Source organism: Mustela nigripes, chromosome 4 (assembly GCF_022355385.1).
Source record: "Mustela nigripes isolate SB6536 chromosome 4, MUSNIG.SB6536, whole genome shotgun sequence".
In the NCBI taxonomy this organism is placed as follows: domain Eukaryota; kingdom Metazoa; phylum Chordata; class Mammalia; order Carnivora; family Mustelidae; genus Mustela; species Mustela nigripes.
In genome coordinates, this window is record NC_081560.1 from 158,871,532 (window position 1) to 158,890,182 (window position 18,651).

An 18,651-nucleotide genomic window follows, 5' to 3' on the forward strand; every position below is an offset into this window, starting at 1 on the left:
GCAGGAAAAAGCCCTCAATTTGGATTTTCCCAGTGGTTTCCTACTTACCAGATTCAGGGTAAACATTTTTGGTGGGATTTCTACATGGATAGTATCCTTCTCAGTCCATCAGGAAGCCCATAGTAGCAATTTGTCCCATTATTTATGAAGTATAGTTAAATTATTTATGGGCAATATCCAGGAGCTCTCTTTAGGTAAAGGTACATTTTCTCTTTTGTATTAATAAATAATCTATGAGGTATTATTCTGAGATTGGGTGTATCTCTAAATGCCCAGAAATCTTTCTTGATTGATGCTTTTAAACCTAAAGGAATTCTTTTCTGACCGGAATTGAGCTTTAATTAATTTTTTTAAATCTCCAGTGCTAACACAGAGGAGGTATTTAAATATGTCCTAAAATTAGGATCAATTATCATATTGTTCAGACGCTGTTCCCTAACTAGAGCATGTGGGTTACCTGACTTGTTAGTGACCTGTTACTATCTCTTCTACTCCCTAAAGTTCTGTTCTTTCTCAAATAAGATGAAACTTCTCTACTAAGGCTGCCACTCCTATCTCTGATTTCTTCCTTTCTTAAAATTATTTATTCATTCTGTATTTCTTATAACAAATTCTTTATACTACCTGTGTAGGCCTTTGACCTCAGCCTCTCAGCCTCTCTCTATCACTTCCTCTCTGTACCTTTTATTTTTGAGGGCATCCTCTTCTCAAACAGAAAAACTTGAAGGAAGACAGGGCACCCAAGACTGTAGTCCCCACTTATAGAAAGCTGTGACCTAACAGTTAACAAATGGGAAGTTTAACTTAAAATTGCTGTCCCTGTCTTAGAGGAGGAAAAAAAAATGATCACTTTATAATCATTTTTATTTTGGTTCCTGAAAATTCTTTTTCTTTTGTCTTAAGATTTTATCGATTTATTTGAGAAAGAGAAAGAGAGCATGAGAGGGGGGTGTGGGGCAGAGGGAGAAGCAGACTCCCTGCTGAGCAGAGAGCCCAAAGCAGGGCTCGATCCCAGAACCCTGGGATCATGACCTGAGCTGAAGGCAGATGCTGAACTGACTGAGCCACCCAGGTGCCCCAGTTCCTGGAAATTCTTAGTAAACATTTTCCATTTAATGATCTGTGGGCTTTCAAGAGGTTTGTTCCATGTTCAGGGAGTCGCAGACCAGTGCCATAAGCTCCAGGGAACCTCAAGATTTTAAACTTAAAAATGCAGGGGATGAACCAAACTTCCTAATTTAAATTAATTCAGTCATTTTATGCATTCAACAAATTAGCTTTCTTAAAGAATTTTTTTAAAGAGTGTATTCTCATGTTCTAAATCTAAAAAAACTGGTCCCAATATGTTCCTTTCGATCATTTCACAGGTATTAGAGGAGAGGGAGAAAGAAGAAATGGAAAACGTCCTCAGAGAGTAAAGACTTTATACTGTATGGACTTCCGTGTAATCTCTAAGCTGCTGAACTTATGGCATATCCTCTTCCTCCTAGATCCACGTCTCCATTAGCAAAGCTTCACGGATCTTCCATTTTGGAGAGGCATCACCTGGAGTACAGTAAGACCCTCCTGCAGGATGAGGTACATGAGCCCTTCTCCAGCTCAGAAGCTCTGGATCAAAGCACTAACCCATCAAAAATGCCTAGAAAGAGGATGGCCTTGAGTTATGGCATTTGGCAGCCTAAACCCTTATTGCAGTCAATTGCTAGAAATGCCTATTTTGCAAGAGTTTTGAACAACCAGGCTGGAAGGAGCTGAGATAGAAAAGAGCCATAGAAAGCCACAAAATCTCTGTGGGTCTGTGGAGAAAGAAGAAAAATCTATGGTGGATGTGAGAGGGCCCTGTTCTCCCTAAGGGATATATATATGGAAAGGGGAAAGTAGGCTACATAGCCAATGATTTTCTTATTCATGGAGCATGCCCTGTGAGGCTTTGTCTGTATCGTTGAGGAAGTCAAGATTTGGTAAGGTAAGCATGAAACCACGATACAAAACAGAAACAGACAACTGCGGTCAGAGAGGCACTGGTAATGCTGAGATTCTAGAAGGAGATGCCACATTCAAGAGTGGGTAGGGCATAGGGGAGCAGCGACAGCTTTGTGCAGGAAGCTTGGTCTTGAATTCACTTTGATTTGCACATGTCACATGTTACTAACATTCCATAGGAGGCTGTCATTCTTCTTTTTATCAATTTTATTTAAGGGGTATATAGACTTGGGGGAAAGTGGATATATATTCTAGTTATACTTAAAAAAAAAAACCTCTTGAGAAATTCCAAGCGAAAGCTGATTAAAACGAGTCATTATTAGATGGAGGGAAACATTTTGTCGTAACAGAGAACATGTTGGGAATCACATGTGCTCAGTCAGGAGAAATAATCCCTTTGGCAGGGTAGAGCTTTTCTCAGTTTCTGTAACAATCTTTTATTAAAGGCTCAGGGAAGAAGCATACAGAAATATGCCTAAGCCCAGAGATAACACTAAATTCTCCCAAGTAACGTAAAGCAAGTGGGGAAACTTGTAAGGTAGATTGACCAGGCAGAAAGGTGGAAAAGAAAAAAAAAATAGTTGAGTGTTTTTAATAGCCTGTGATTGATTCCACGCCCAGACAGGGAACCCAGACCCAGTGCATCAGAATTCACAGGGTGGAATTCACATGGAATTCACGAATTCCGCAGAATTCATGCAGGTTGTTAAAAAGTTCCTGGGCTTCATTTTTGCACTTCCTGACGGGGTTTTCTGGGATTCTGGCCCAGGAATTTGCATTTTTAGTTTTTTTTTTTTTAAGATTTTATTTATTTATTTGAGAGAAAGAGAGAGTGAGAGAGAGCATGTGTGGGCAGGGGTGGGGGAGCCATGGAGGGAAAGGGAGAAGCAGACTCCCCACTGAACAGGGAGCTGGACGCCATGCAAGGTTCAATCCCAGGCCCCCCGGGGATCACAACCCTAGCTGAAAGCAGACACTTAACCAACTAAGCCACCTAGGTGTCTCATACATTTTTAATGAGAATGAAAATTCTAGTGTGCAGCCAGAACCTATCCCTGCAATAGGGTTTATAACATAAAAATGATGATATTATCTGTTCTATGGAAAATTAAGAAAAGGAGTGGAATTGAAAGTAATTCAGGAAGAAAAGAGTAAATTCCTGCTACTAATTTGTTATGAGTCTTTGTTGGGACAATCTTACATTTTTGAGTAAGAATTTTCCCTACTTTTTATAATCAGTGGTGTCACTGATTATGTTACACCACAAGCTGGTAGTGTCAAATATAATTTATTTTTTAATTTTACATGTCCCTGCAAAGCAAAATACATTTTAAGAACTTCAACCAAGGGGCGCCGGGATGGCTCAGTGGGTTAAGCCTCTGCCTTTGGCTCAGGTCCCTGCTCAGCGGGGAGTCTGCTGCTCCCTCTGACTACCCATCCTCCTGCTTATACTCATAAATAAACAAAATCTTAAAAAAACAAAAACAAAAAAAGAATTTCAACCAAGTATTTAAATGCTTAACATTGGAGGTTGGTGGGGGGTGGGGCAGTGGAGGTGGGGCTGGGGGGGTGGTCTTCCTATCTCCTATGGTTTTCCTTTCTGGAATTTAAAGGTTTATAATAGACTTGTGGTTTTCCATCTTAATTTTTTTTTTAATTTTATTTACACTGGAGTCTGAGATTGGTTTTGATGGCTATATAAAGGCTTATTATTCTTTCTAAAAAGTCATACTGCATCTGGGTAATCCATACCACCTTGGCACGGACCTGTCTACAATGCTATCCAACCTGCTAATTGCAAACTTACAGGGCCTGTAAATAGAGTCGCTAGGCAATGTAATCATAGAGCTTTTTATGAGCAGGCAAATGGAACACTAAAAAAAAAAATGAAATTTTTAGCCATCAGATGTTCTTTTTACACTTTTGGGAGACAATGTTCTTCTTCCATTTGTTTTTTTGTATAAAGAAAATATTTGCATTAAAAGCATTTAAATAAGATAAATCCTCATGATTTATAAAACAGTTTTGGCATTTTGTGGTCATTACTCATTTTATTTTGCATATTAGTGAGGCTTTGAATTAAAATGTCCTTATGTTCTAGTAGAGTGGGATTCACTGTTCTGAGGATTAAGAACCACCTGAATTCTAAACCAGACAGAAGTCCACTCTTTCACCTGAGTCAACAGGTGGAAAAATGCTGGTCACATTTGTAAAAGTATAAATTTTAATGCCATCATGTATTGTAGAAAAAACAAAATGAATTTCTCAGCTTAACTAATGGGAGCGCTGTTATTATTCAAAACACTTCTATACAGAGTTTATAATTCTACTTATGCTTTCCCATACCAAGCCCATCGTATACAAAGGAGCGAAGAAACAGTGAAATATCCTGTGTTTGGTCCCAGTGAGCCATGAACATGTTAGCAATCTCTTTTGATCGGTGTTGCAGGTACCATACTGAAGGCTGGAGCAGCCTGTACTCTCTCCTGCCTCACTGCATCTGAAAGCCCTACTCCGGATGAAATGGAGTCACTCCTACTTATTTTGTAGGACCACTCGGAACTGATACACTTACTGCCATTTTAATAGTCAGGGAGAACAAACAAGACTCTCTGTGGGCTAGGGAGAGCCGCTGTGCACACCGGGGCCCACAGGATTCAGCTGGGAAGCAGGCCTCCTCTCTTGCTCTGGTGCACCTGTTCCCACTTCAGGTTTTCAGCATAGTCCTTGGGGAAACAAATGGAGTATTACATACGTACATGTTTTTAAAATCAATGACCTCATAGCGGTTCTAAAAATTATACTTGCCAATATAAAAGCTCAATGACAGGGAAAAATTCAAAAACAAATGTTAAAGAAATTATTTCAAATCCTATCACTCAGAAAATAGCTATTTCGTTACCACGTGATGAACTTCATTGTGGCCACCCTGTGAGTATACAGGCAGGATGGAAACAATTTTAGAAAAATGAGTTATATTATCCAAGCTTTTTTTAAAGTCAGAGTTCCATTTTTAAAAGCAGCTTCATTGAAGCATAATATGTGTACAATAAACTCTACCCCCTCAATGTGTACAGCTTTATGAATTTATATAATTTTATACACTTAAGAAACCACCACCACAATCAGGATATAGAACACATCTATCACCCCAAACCATACCTCATTCTCCTTTGCAGTGCATGCTGCTCTCTGCTCCCAGCCCTAGACAACCACTGAAACATTTTCAGTCACTACAAATTAGTTTAGATTTTTGTAGATTTTATATAAATGCAATTATACAAGTAATTTTTTGTGCTGGTTTCTTGCACACAAAGCAATAATTTTGAGATATGTCTGCATTGTATATATCAGTAATTCATTCCTTTTCATTGCTGACTAGTTTTCCATGTATCTTTATTTAATTCTATTTGAATTTAATGGAAGAAACATTTTAGAAATGGAAGGAGTTGCAGAACTTTGGACACTCTGTCTTTAAGCAAGAGATACTAGCTCTTAAAGAGCCCTCTACAATGAACAAATTACTCAGAGTGAGAAATTGTGAAATTGTAACAAACTAGAGCTCAACTTTTAGAATTTTTATATTTTTAAAACATGAAGCAATTAAGATGCTTCTACTTCTTCCCAGACCTTCACTTCTGTTTTGTAAGGTGTTTATTATCATTACTATTTCTTTTATCATTATCAGTATTTATAAAATTCACATGTTGCTTGATAATTTCCAGAATTGTTTACCCTTTTTAAAAGGATAATTTTACTTAAATTCCAGTTAGTTCACATACAGTGAAATATTTGTTTCAGGCGTACTATGTAGTGATTCTACACTTACACACAAGGGTGCTCATCAGAACAAGTGCCCTCCTAAATCCCCATCCTCTGTCTCTCCCGGTGCCCCCACCCCTTCCCCTCTGGTAACCATCAGTTTGCTCTCTGTAGTTAAGTCTGTTTCTTGGTTTGCCTCTCTCTCTTTTTCCCCCCATGACCATTTACTTTATTTCTTAAATTCCACATGAATTTCACATGAGTGAAATCATATGGTATTTGTCTTTCTCTGACTGACTTATTTCACTTCACATAATACCCTCTAGCTTCAACACAATTGTTTATTCTTTTTTTTCTTAAAGATTTCATTCATTCACCTGACAGAGAGAGAGATCACAAGCAGGCAGAGAGGCAGGCGGAGAGAGAGAGGAGGAAGCAGGCTCCCCATTGAGCAGAGAGCCTGATGCGGGGCTCGATTCCAGGACCCTGAGATCATGACCGAAGGCAGAGGCTTAATCCACTGAGCCACCCAGGTGCCCCACAATTGTGTATTCTTAATTCTACTCTTAAATGGGCCCTGTACTTAAAATCAATCCTTTTATTATGGCTTCTCCATTCCTCTGTATTTTATTTTGACTCACACCTTGATTGGCTAGGTTTTTGTCAAATGGCAGTTTTTCCAAGAGAGTCTAATCTAAGTACATGTTTAAGAATACCTGTTTGTTACATTTGTTTTTGAAGATCAATTTGGCGGGACATAAAGGTCTTGCATCACACTTCTCAGAAACTGAAGAACATTGCTTCACTGTCTTTTGGCGTTGAAGTGTTGTCCTCAAGAGCTGTATATGGCCAGTCTTTTCGTCTTACATATGACTTGCTTTTTCTGCATAGATGTTCATCTGATACTTAATTCTTCATATTTTAGTAATGTCATCTGGATATCTTGGTATTGATCATTTTGTATTAATTTTTTCCTGCTCTAATCACTGACTCTGCCTTATCTAACTAAAAAAAAAAAAAAAAAAAAGAAAAGAAAAGAAAAGAAAGAAAGAGAAAAGAAAAAAAGGAAAGAAAAGAGAAGAAAGAAATAGTAAAGGCCCTAAATGTCTACAGTGAGATGTGTAAGACATGGGCCTCAAATTTGGTCAAGGGCTTTCTAGCCACTAATAAAAAACAGAAGCAGGATCTTTTATATGAATCTATATCCATAGGTTATAAAGAAACCACTTAAAAGCTCTTTTTAAAAGATCCTTAGATATGAAAGAATAGAGAAAATAAAAAGAATAAAGACAGAGTTTTTCAATTAGGAGACTTCCCCTTTTTTTAGATGAAAGTAAAAAATGAGTCAGAAGGGGCACCTGGATGGCTCAGTCAGTTAAGCATCTGCCTTTGGCTCAGGTCACGATCCCAGGGTCCTGGGATCAAGGCCCATGCTGTAGGGCTCTCTGCTCAGCAGGGAGTCTGCTTCTCCCTCTCCCTCTGCCTGCTGCTCCTCCTGATTGTGTCTCTCTCTCTGTCAAATAAATAAAATCTTTACAAGGAAAATGAGTGAGAAAAAAAGATAAAAATGTGATTCACGTCTATATGCCCATTTCATAACCATTAACTTCATTTGGCAAAACCACTATCCATGTCCTTTGGCCTGTATTACTAAAATGATGGATTTGGAATATGAAAGCTTTTGCAAAATGATACATATTGTTACAATACTATTAACTAGATGTAGTTTGTTGTTTAAAACCATGTAATCATCAAAATGATACATTTTGGAATATAAGAACATTTAAAAACCACTCCCAAATTTGCTCTCATTTTCTAGAACACTATGAAGCTGATCCATTTATGAGGAGATAATTAGTGGGAAGCTCTTTGAAGAAAGGTCTAGTTAAATTGTAAAACATAATTTCAGGAAAACATTTTAAGAGCAACTTGGAGAGGATTTTTTCCCCCAGTAAATACATGAGTACTAGTATAACTTGTAGTTTCTGAAAGTTTTCCAACAATTTCTGTGACTACTCTAAAATTATCGGGTGGATAATTCAGCATATCCAACAATTGGCTGTACTAGATATTCTTTATTAAAGCTCCTCAATTAATACAAGCAAAATTTAAATCGATTATATTTATAATTGATTCTGGGAAAAAGCACTATTATTTGCTTCCCAAACTTATACACTGATTACATGAGTGTTTGCTAATATCTATTTTTATACTTTACATTACCTTACTCAATGTAGAAGAGTAACAGTCCAAGGAAGAAAGCTGAAAGAAAAAAAGTGAAAGACCTAGTTTTTCTTCTATGCTAATTATCTTTATTTTGTTAGGCATAGTTTTGTTGGTTTGTTGAATCAAAGGCAAATTAATGAGTGTACTTTATTGTGATTTTTAAAAATTAATAGACCCATTTATGTGAATTTTTATCTTACAGAGTTTGAATATCTTTCAGAACCTAAATAAACGCCAGTTTGAAACAGTTATTCATTTGTTTGAAGTTGCAATAATAGCAACTGACCTGGCTTTGTATTTTAAGTAAGTACAAACTTCCTTATACTCTGTGTGCTTCTGCCTTACATAAATGGCCCATTGCATTCAAGTTAAAAGGCATTTCTTCACACACATATTTATTCACTTTCCTTTGGGATCACCAGTAGAATATACTCCAAGTACCTCATAATTTACTAGACATCTGAAAACATATTTTAGAAAACTAATCCCCTAATGTCAATGGTTTGTTATCTGAAGAAATTTGAAATGAAGAATGTACAGCGAGGTTGGTGCATTGCCAGAAGAGTGATGCCACAAAGCCTTATGAGGTGATGCTTGTCCTGGTGGGTTCATCATGGTCCAGGGGCTAGTATTTAGAGTTGCAGGATCAGACATTTGATTCTGCTGCAATCTGGGAGCTAAAAAATCTTGGTGATACCAGTGCACATTAACAAAACTTGGATAATTCTGAGTCACATACAGCAGAGTACTAGCCTATTTATAGTAATAATAACCAAGGAGACCAGACACTCCAAGCTTCTGCCCATTTTCTTGTCAGTGAACTATAAAGTTGTTAGTGAAAATGGATTAGAACAAGGGGAACTAGTTGTAGTATCTAACTAGTTGTGGTAACTAACATTAGATACTACTAACTGTAGTATCTAATGATTTAGATGGGTAGTATCAAATTGTGGCTCTCTGATCCTTCTTAATTAAAAATTTAGTTATTCAAAGATGAAGACAGATACTTCGAATAATATAATTAATATCCAAATATCCATAACCCAGATTCAGCAAATACTAAGATTTTTTTCCACACCCATCTGAGATCTTTTTTTGTGGAAAAAAAAGTCATGCACTCAAGGTATCCCATCCCGCCATGAAAAGCCCCTACCATCTCCCTCACAGATACCATCATTCTGATGCTGATGTGTACTCGTCCTTTCCATGTTTTTATATTGTTAATTGTGTTTTTAAATTGTCCATAAATGGTATCTTACTGTACACACTTTTCTACAACTTGCTTTTTCATGTAACATTATGTTTTAAAGATTTACCTCGGTGGTAAACGAAGATCCAGTTTATTAGTTTTAACTGTATATTCAACTTTACCAAGAAGTCATAATGAATTCAGCCATTCTTTTACACATGGACATTTAGATCATTTCCAACATTTCATTATTGTTGACAATGCTATATTGTATATCCATGTATGCATGTGATTTTCTCTAATGTACATACTTAGAACTGAGATTGCTGTAGAGTTTGCAAATCTTCAGTCTTAATACTACATTGCAAAACTGCACTCCTGAGTAGTTTCCCCAATTTAAATTCCCACCAGCAGTACACAAGAGTTTCTGTTATCCTGTATCTGGACTACTTTTGATCTGGTCACTTCTATTCACTTACTTATCTTGTCAGTTTGAGTGTGAGATGGAATCTTACTGCTGTTCAAATTTGGTTTTTTTGTTGTTGTTTTTTTTTAACCAGTGAGGCTGAGCATCTCTTCATGTATTTTAGTTTCTTTGTTGGTTTTATGAATTTTTTATCATCATCTTATCTCAACACAGCCTCTGGCCTTTTTGTTTATGTTATGATCTCCTTTGTTACTAATGTATTCAAACTTACCAGTGTTCCCCCCTGCCCTTTTGTGGCTTGTGGTTTTTCTCTCTTAAACTCTTTCTGTGCCAAAGTTAATAGCCATTCCCTGTTCTCTTCTCCCCGACCCCTTAGATCCACTATGTGGACATCTGATGGAAAGTGGGAACAGGAAATCTGAAAAGCACATATTAAAGATACTTTTTATCTCTGGTCTTATATGCTAAGATTGTTGCACAGCTGTATCTTTTTTAGGAAGAGAACCATGTTTCAAAAAATTGTTGATGCCTGTGAAAAAATGGAAACTGAAGAAGAGGCCATCAAATATGTGACCATTGATCCAACCAAAAAAGAGGTTATCATGTGAGTAGTCAGAATTTTATTCCTTTTTTGGCAAAAACAAAACAAAACAATAAACCACTTATTTTGTATATCTTTCTATTTTAACAACTGTTGTTTTCTCCCAAGGGCAATGATGATGACTGCTTGCGACTTGTCAGCTATAACCAAACCCTGGGAGGTACAAAGTCAGGTGAGTACCGTTATGTCTCCTCTTCTGTCACATGCACAGATGCTATCTAGATCACATGTAAGAGAGAAAAGGAATATTCTGGCAATCTTGGAATTTTGCTATAGGTAGCAATTATGTGACTATACATTTTGTAAGTGATTACCTTTCATTATCCTGGAACAAACAATTGATTTATATTTAAAAAGATAAAAGAAACTTAGGAAGTTAGGACAAAAATAAAATGTTCCCTGTTGGATTTCTGCTAATGAAGGCAGCTTTCAAGAATTCGCAAGTGTCAGTAAGACAACAGGTAATTTGGTTAGGCTCCAAGGCAAGAGAAGGGACCTTAGAAAGAAAATGCTTTTTGCAAAGAATTCCTTATCATTGAACAGACTGCAAAAACTTTATATACAATTATTTAGGGAATGTCTGAGTTTTTAATAGAGGAGATAAATTGGCACAAGAAACATAGTGCTTTCAAGGGTGGTTTTGCTCCTATAACCTCTTCTTGTGTGTCAGTAAGTAAAAGGCACTGTCTATAGTCAGTTCGTGTTTAAGGGTGCCTTCCCCAGTTCTTTGCCAACCTCAGGGAATGAGAGTCAGGAGTCGCTAGTTTATTACTTGATTTCTTACTAACTGGATGAAAGAAACTTCTCTTTTTCCCTCAGTGACTTCTAAGAAAAACCCTAGGGAGAAGAGAGGCCAGAATTCACTGGGTTCAACTGTAATTGTGGGTTATATGAATAAGGATAGAGTAATTGGAACTGTCAAATTCCAAAACCAAACACTTGTGCTCCTTCCACCCTGATGTGCCTGTTCTTCCTTCTTTATTTACTCTTTATTCTTTATCTGCACAATCACCCAGGCCAGAAACCTAGGGCCTTGCATGAAGTTCCCCTCCCCATTCCTGTCTGTCATGCTGGCTACAGTCTCAGGTCAGACTTCTACTCTTTCATCAGCAAGATGGTGTGGCGGGATCCTCCTAAGTGACCCTTCCTCCTCCTCCACTACTCAGCCCTCCTCCGAGCTGTACTCAGCCCTCCTCCCAGCTGCTGCTGGGATTATTTATACTGAGACCGCTGCTCAGCCACTCCTCTACTTAAAAGCTTACTAACCACCCCCCACCTCCCCACCCCCCACCACTGCCAGAGGTATTCAAGCTTTCTTAAAGGGGCCTGATGGGTTAGTGGGTTAAGTCTCTGCCTTTGGTTCAGGTTCATCTCAGGGTCCTGGGATTGAGCCCCACATCGGGCTCTCTGCTCAGAGGGGAGCCTGCTTCCCCCTCTCTCTCTGCCTGCTGCTCTGCCTACTTCTGATCTCTCTTTCTCTGTCAAATAAATAAATAATAAAATCTTTTTTAAAACAAATAAATAAATAATAAAAAAAGAAGTAAAGTCCTCCCCCAAACACCCCACAAAAAGTTGTACAAAATCACTTTATATAAAAGAAAAAAACAAACTTACTTTAGCTGAAATCTCTTTTGGCCCCTACCTGCTGGGGCTGCTAGTGCTCTTTGGTGCACTAGGGCTCCAAGAATAAGAATCACTGGTCTAGGGGCGCCGGGGCGGCTCAGTGGGTTAAGCCTCTGCCTTTGGCTCAGGTCATGATCTCAGGGTCCTGGGATGGAGCCCCGCATCAGGCTCTCTGCTCAGCGGGGAGCCTGCTTCCCTCTCTCCCTCTGCCTGCCTCTCTGCCTACCTGTGATCTCTGTCTGTCAAATAAATAAATAAATACAAGCTTAAAAAAAAAAAATAGAATCGCTGGTCTAGAGAATCAAATTTTCTAGCAAAGCTTACATGGTCTGTCTTTACCTGTCTTTAACTCACACTCATCAGATTATTTCCTGGCACTCTCTCCCATTCACTGTCTCTCACTCTAAGCTCTGGATGCTCAATTTTATCTCTGCAGATAGTCTTCCCCTCCTCTTTATCTGAAAAACTACTATTCATCCTTGATACAAAATAAATGCAAGCTCCTTTATGAAACTCATCTTTACTTCCTTCTCCTGATCCCCAACACTTCAACTACTACTTTTACAGCCCTTACCCACATGGTTTACATGACTGTCTCTATGAGACTAGAAGCATCTTAAAGAAACAGGTCACATCTGATTCCTCCTGGCAAGCCTGGTTTATGCCAAATATTAGGAAGCTAGTAGGAGTTCATTAAACTTGGCATTGGGTTTTTAAAAGCTATATAAGTTTACCCTCAAATATCCTCACCCTGTTATCAAGTAAATCTGGGTGCTCATCTGTGTGCATGTGTGTACACCCAGATATATGCTAGAAGCTAACAGATAAGCAGGACAAGAGGACGATGTGTGGGAAGCTGCAGAGCTTGAAGCAAAATGTAATGGAATTAAATATCCTCCCATCTCCCCTTTTTATTGTTGAGATGTAGTGGCAATAGCAAATGGAGATAGGTATTCCCAGAATGGGCCTAGAATGCTGAAGTGACAAGAGAAATTTCTCTTTCCCATTTCAATATAATCTGCAGATGACATCTTTTTATTTTTATTAAGATTTATTTATTTGAGAGAGAGAGAGCACATGTGAGCAGGAGGAGGGGCAGAGGGAGAGAAAAAGGGAGAAAAAGAATCTCAAGCCAACTTCCTGCTGAGTGTGGAGCCCAACATGGGGCTTGATCCCACCACCGAGATCATGACCTGAGCCGAAATCAAGAATCTGGACGTTTAACTAACTGAGCCACCCAGACACCATCTTTCTAAAACCAGAGTATATGGTATGACAATGCCTCAAGCATTAATATTAATGCTACCCTTAAATGTCACTCATACTAATAAAATGCAAATTCTCTATGAATGACTCAGTTTCACGAATCAAGTCTTATTTTTATTTGCAGGTGGCACTTCTGGTTGCAAATGAATTTTGGGAACAAGGAGATCTGGAGAGGACTGTGCTGCAGCAACAGCCTATTGTAAAGACCTTGACATAAAAATGCACTTCTATTACAAATTATCGATACAAATCAGTCTCTTTTGTACACAGAGTCTTAGAAAACTATCCTTAAAGGATTTATTTCTCTTTCCAGCCTATGATGGACAGAAACAAAAAAGATGAACTACCCAAACTTCAAGTTGGATTTATTGATTTTGTCTGTACTTTTGTATATAAGGTAAGTAAACAAATTGAGTGAAATATATAATCATCTGGGGATAAGGATTTTTCTTCCAAAGTGTTACCAAAATCAAAAGTCACTCACATGAAAAGCCATTAGGGGTATCCTTGTTTTTACAAAGTAGCTTGAGGAATTACCCTAATCTCATTTAGGGTTGGAAGAAAAACTAGAACTCAGGAGCACCCTGAACAGACCAGATGCATTTAGAAAACAGTACCTGTCTTCCCTGTTTCCACAGCACTGAGTTAAACTCATCCTAGCAGCTCTGAGCACTGATACAACTCCTTATAGCTCCTTCTCTGCATGTGAAAAGTACTGAAAATCAACTACATGATTTAAATAGTTTCTGACCTAAAATTCTCTCTAGGAGTTCTCACGGTTTCATAAAGAAATCACACCAATGCTGAATGGTCTTCAGAACAACAGAGTAGAGTGGAAATCCCTCGCTGATGAGTATGATGCAAAGATGAAGGTGCTTGAAGAGGAGATGAAAAAGCAGGAAGAAGGAAACACGACCACAAAAGGTTAGATGGAATCTGTTTTTGCTAGTTGTAAAGTAACCAGGAGTCAGGCTGAGCTTAATCTCACATGACAAAACCATAAAAAGTAAATGCAAACAGGAAACTTGCTTTTCAAGTAATTATATATAATAAATTGATTAGTGCTTTTCAGATTACAACTCCCCACTGCCCCCAACAAGATCTTATGAATAATTCCAGGAGGAATTGACTGGTCCAGCTGAAGTAGGGGTTTGGGCTAGCCTTCTTTCCACTCTGGTATGTGGCTCCTAATCACCTCCATAGAATACTGAGATTTTAGAAATACGAAAGCCATAGAATCAGTGGGATCAGGGTTAGGTGAGAAAATAAATTTAGTACTAACATTACATGTTAGCTGTTACTTTGGGCAACTTGCTTAACCTGAGCTCAATATTCTTCTCTATATGAGATTTTACAGACCTCCAGCCTCCCTTCTAGACTTAAGGAAGTCCCACATGAAAGCAGAGCTGGCCAGCTGAATGGGATGACTTGGCAGGTATTTCAAGACTGGCTGTGCCTCAAATGTCCCCAGATAGTGGTTTTTCCTGATGAAACTTCTACTCCTGAAATTACTCTGTTGGGATCAACTATGAGTTTATCAGATGACTCAAATGTCATCTTGAAATGGGAATGCTAATGTCACCACTTTGCATTTTGTCTTGAGGGTTCAGCACTTCAAAGGTTTTGTAGGAAATTTTTATTGTTGTAACCAAGAAATCATGGAGGGAGAAGTGTTTTGCTTAAAAGGTTAAGGATGTCCTTCAACAGAATAAAAGTAAGAGTTTGACTTCTTGATACCCATTCACCAATGTATTTATTGGGGGTCTATTCTGTACAAGGCCCTGGGTTAGGCAGGGCCTGGGAAAAGTTGGGGTCCTTATCGCACAGAGCTTACCCTGTGGTTGGGGAGGTAGACATTAAACCAGTAAATGAACTGATTATCTATCATCATGAACAATTGATTATAACTATCAGAGGAAGCATGGGGGAAGGCTTTCCTGAAGGATGCTTGTGCTAAACTCTGAAGACTGGAGGCTTTGGCTAAGCCAAGAAAGGGGGAGGTGGTGGGGAGGAAGCAAAGGAACAGAATATGCACGAAGGCCTTGAAGTGGAAATAAGCTTGGTGTGACTGAAGAATCTAAAAGCTGGTGTAGCCAGAGTCTAGAGAGCAAGCTGGGCTAAGTACCAGGTAGAGCTGGTAAGGCAGTTGGGCAGGATAATGCTGCCTTAAATGCCTTGCTTGAGGATTCGTCTTCTAGAGGAGCAAAGGGAAGTCTTTAAAGGGATTTAGATGGGAAATCAAGAACCTCATTTTCACTTCAAAAAGATAACAAAAGGGGTAAATTCTTCTATGCAAGTGGAAAGCAAAGGTATTTCTTAGTACAATTAAATTTAATCCCTATCTCAATTTTATGATGAACAGTCTATCAGATTCTTTAAGTGGCTTGGATATAGATCTTCTATCTTTATTTACATAAAAAATTACTTCTGAACTTTCTTCCTGCTACCCTGGCAAGTCTCTGTGAACTAAAAACATTATTTCGTATCTTCAGGCAACAAGCTTTGTGCCTGGCACAAAGCAACAACTCAGATTCCCAGATTGTGCAGTTCAGTGGTTTGCTTGAGAAACAGATGTTAATTGGTTAATCATTTATAAGATTCTGTTTTTCAGATGGGTCAACTCTGAACATGAATTCAAGTTTTTTAAATGGTCAAACCCTTAGTACTTGATCTAAGTTAACAACTATTAACTAGCTATGAAGTTGATACTAACATTATCAGAGTTTTAGAATAAACACTGTGTGCCCATGGATTCCCAATGCTACTGCTTTTTCTCATTTTTACTAGCCACAGAAGATGTAGGAGGTGGCAGTGATGACAAAAAGTCCAAAACATGCCTCATGTTATAATATAATCCGACTGGTCAAAATTTCAAATATCGTTTCTACTTTTGAAGAAAAATAGAAGAAACAAACTTCATTCAGCACACCATCAACTAACAGAGTACCAGGATCTTCAGATACGCTACCCTTATGGCCACCAAAAGGAAATATATTGATAGCCTGAAAATGCTGAGGGTAAAATAAAGTACAACAAAAGTGCAAAATAGAAGATGAAAATAAGCGCATTCTTGGTGCCAATTTGTTTTAAATTAAAAATATATAATCCTGAAACCAGTCACCAATTCTTTTTTTAAAGGTTCTTATTAATAGTATTCATTTGCTAGGACTACCATAACAAAATACCAGCCTGTGTGGCATAAACCACAGAAATTTATTTTCTTACGGTTCTGGAGGCTAGGAGTCCAACATCAAGGTGTTGTCAGGTTTGGTTTCTTATGAGGCTTCTCCCCCTGGCTTGTAGATGGTCATCTTCTCTCCTTCTACCCTCACATAGTCTTTCCTTTTGTGTGTCTGTGTCCTAATCTCCTCTTTTTATAAGGACACAATCATATTGGATTAGGGCCCATTCGTATGATCTCATTTTACTCTAATTAACTCTTTAAATACCCTTCCTCCAAATATAGTCATATTCTGAGGTCCTGGAGGGTTGAATTTCAACATGAATTTGGCAGGGGGGGGGGACACAATTCAGTGCATAACATTAATAATTGTGATTCATATCTCAAATTCCTTCCTAAACTAAAATCTCTCATCTATGCATCTTAAGAGCAAATACAATATAGAATTTATAACATCTGTAAGTATATACACAAAACACGTAATAGGATGTCAAATGTTATTCCATCTGAAATGCTTACCATCTTTCCTCTACTTTTTTTAACCTTGATAATGGAAGGGTAAAGACCACACTGCTTTTGGCAGTTTATATGTCTGCCCTATGCCCATCCCTCTCCCCAAGTCTGAAAGCAATTATTTTATGTATAACTAAGGATATTTTAAAATATTCTATTCTTCTCATTGAAAGAATAATCAGCTTATAAGATATTCCCTGGATAATCCTAATGTAAATTAAATCAGCTAATAAATGTTATGCATTATTAAGAAGCATGTGATTTGATTATGCAAGAATTTTACTATCAAAAGCAGTTTAGCAGCACTTTAACAGAGGTTATTTAGAAAAAAAAAGATTACTAAAACCATCTACCAAGCATTCTAAATACTCTTTTGTCAAGAGAAACTAAGGACAATTAACTACTACTACTACATGGTGCCTGTTTAGACATCAGAGAAATTTAGGATTTCTTCTTTACTTATCTAAAATCATTGACCAAATAAAAATTATGCCATAAATTCTGCCACAGATTTTTCTTACCAAAAGGTATCTAAATTTTAATAAATCAAATTTATAGTCTATGAACCTCCAATGTTTTGTTATACAGAAAATATTTTTCAATGTTAAGGTCAAGGGGGTAAAAATCATTTGTTCTACGTTTACAAGCAAAAATTATAAGATTTAGAATCATAGGATTGCTACTTTCACATTAGAATGTAAGGTCTATGAGAGGAAAGATTTTTGTCTATTTTCTTCTGTTTTGTTCCTACCTCTATCCTGTTACCTAGAGAGAGAGTAGTGCCTGGTACAAAGTAGGTTCTCAGTGAATACAAATGAATGATATTTTGAATAAATGTCATAACCAACAGGTATAAATGAAGAGTGCCTGCAAGTTAATAAAGTATCTTTAGGGGGGAAAAAACTCATTTATTATATACACTTGCATGAGTGTTGTATAGACAATAATAAGTCATCACTTTGAGTAAGTGATAACATGTACACCTTACTTTCATTACTTAAAATAATTTTGAAACTCTACTTTTAGGATTATTTTAGAAACTGCCTAAGAAACTCTTCCTTTAGGGGCACCTGGCTGGCTCAGTCGGTTAAGTGTCTGCCTTCAGTTCAAGTCATCATCTCAGAAAGCCCCAACGTACCCCTGCCTGGTGGGGAGTCTGTTTCTCCCTCTGTCCCCCGGCTCCCGCTCATGTTCTAATACATAAATAAAATCTTAAAAAAAAAAAAAAAAAAAGGAACTCTTTCTTTAGTTTTATGTAATTTTGGACCTCAAATTATCAGCTCAAACAACATCCCCTCCTCATTCACTAGAAAGCAAGTTGAGGAGTAGAGATGTACTGCCATTGAAGGTCTGCAAAAATAGGAGCTTTGCTAAAGAGCAAGTAGAAGAAGGCATTAACTTCATATCCCAAAAAGTGGTCCACTGAACACTACTGACTGCACTATAGCCAAATATGAGAGAGGTCTGTCGGAGAATTAATCTTTAAACTCATCATCTTGTGGTCTTTTCAAAGGCTCCTTAAAAATATAACTAAGAGAAAAATACAAAACAAAACAAAACAAATATATGACTTCGATTATGTATGAATGGATTAAGTGTTGTGATTATATATAATGATCTAAAATTTTTACTAATGAACCTAATGTCTATAAACCATACTTATAACACCAAATACATGAATTTATTTTGAGTCTAGTTTTCCTACTTATCATTTATAGGAATTTTATTTTCTGATGATCACTAAACTATGAATTTTTTTAATCATAAACATGTTTTAGCTACATATATACTAGTATCAGTTTGCTGTCGGACATTTCAACACTTTCTCCTTAGACACCAAGATTCCTTTTTATTCTCTGTAAGTAGTGAGATTAAAAAAA

General features: G+C 37.5%; 1 protein-coding gene and 1 long non-coding RNA gene across 3 annotated transcripts in view; one reads left to right on the forward strand and one right to left on the reverse strand.

The window, feature by feature from the left end:
- Positions 1-16,295, forward strand: part of PDE6C (phosphodiesterase 6C) — a 47,472-nt gene extending 31,177 nt beyond the window's left edge. Inside the window, exons 15-22 of one of the 2 annotated variants that reach the window (XM_059398151.1) lie at positions 1,491-1,578; positions 8,174-8,274; positions 10,084-10,191; positions 10,297-10,360; positions 13,202-13,276; positions 13,391-13,474; positions 13,845-14,001; positions 15,865-16,295. In XM_059398151.1, the coding sequence (XP_059254134.1) occupies positions 1,491-1,578; positions 8,174-8,274; positions 10,084-10,191; positions 10,297-10,360; positions 13,202-13,276; positions 13,391-13,474; positions 13,845-14,001; positions 15,865-15,926 (739 nt within the window). In that variant the 3' untranslated portion in view covers positions 15,927-16,295. Of the gene's footprint in view, positions 1-1,490; positions 1,579-8,173; positions 8,275-10,083; positions 10,192-10,296; positions 10,361-13,201; positions 13,277-13,390; positions 13,475-13,844 lie in introns of both variants that reach the window. The other variant, XM_059398152.1, reaches the window with a different exon arrangement.
- LOC132016635 (uncharacterized) lies at positions 4,550-16,446 on the reverse strand. The gene is made up of 3 exons (XR_009403963.1): positions 16,303-16,446; positions 7,969-8,007; positions 4,550-4,709 (listed from the first exon to the last, which is right to left on the reverse strand). It is a non-coding gene; the product is annotated as an uncharacterized LOC132016635 (long non-coding RNA).
- Positions 16,447-18,651: the final 2,205 nt, after the last annotated feature.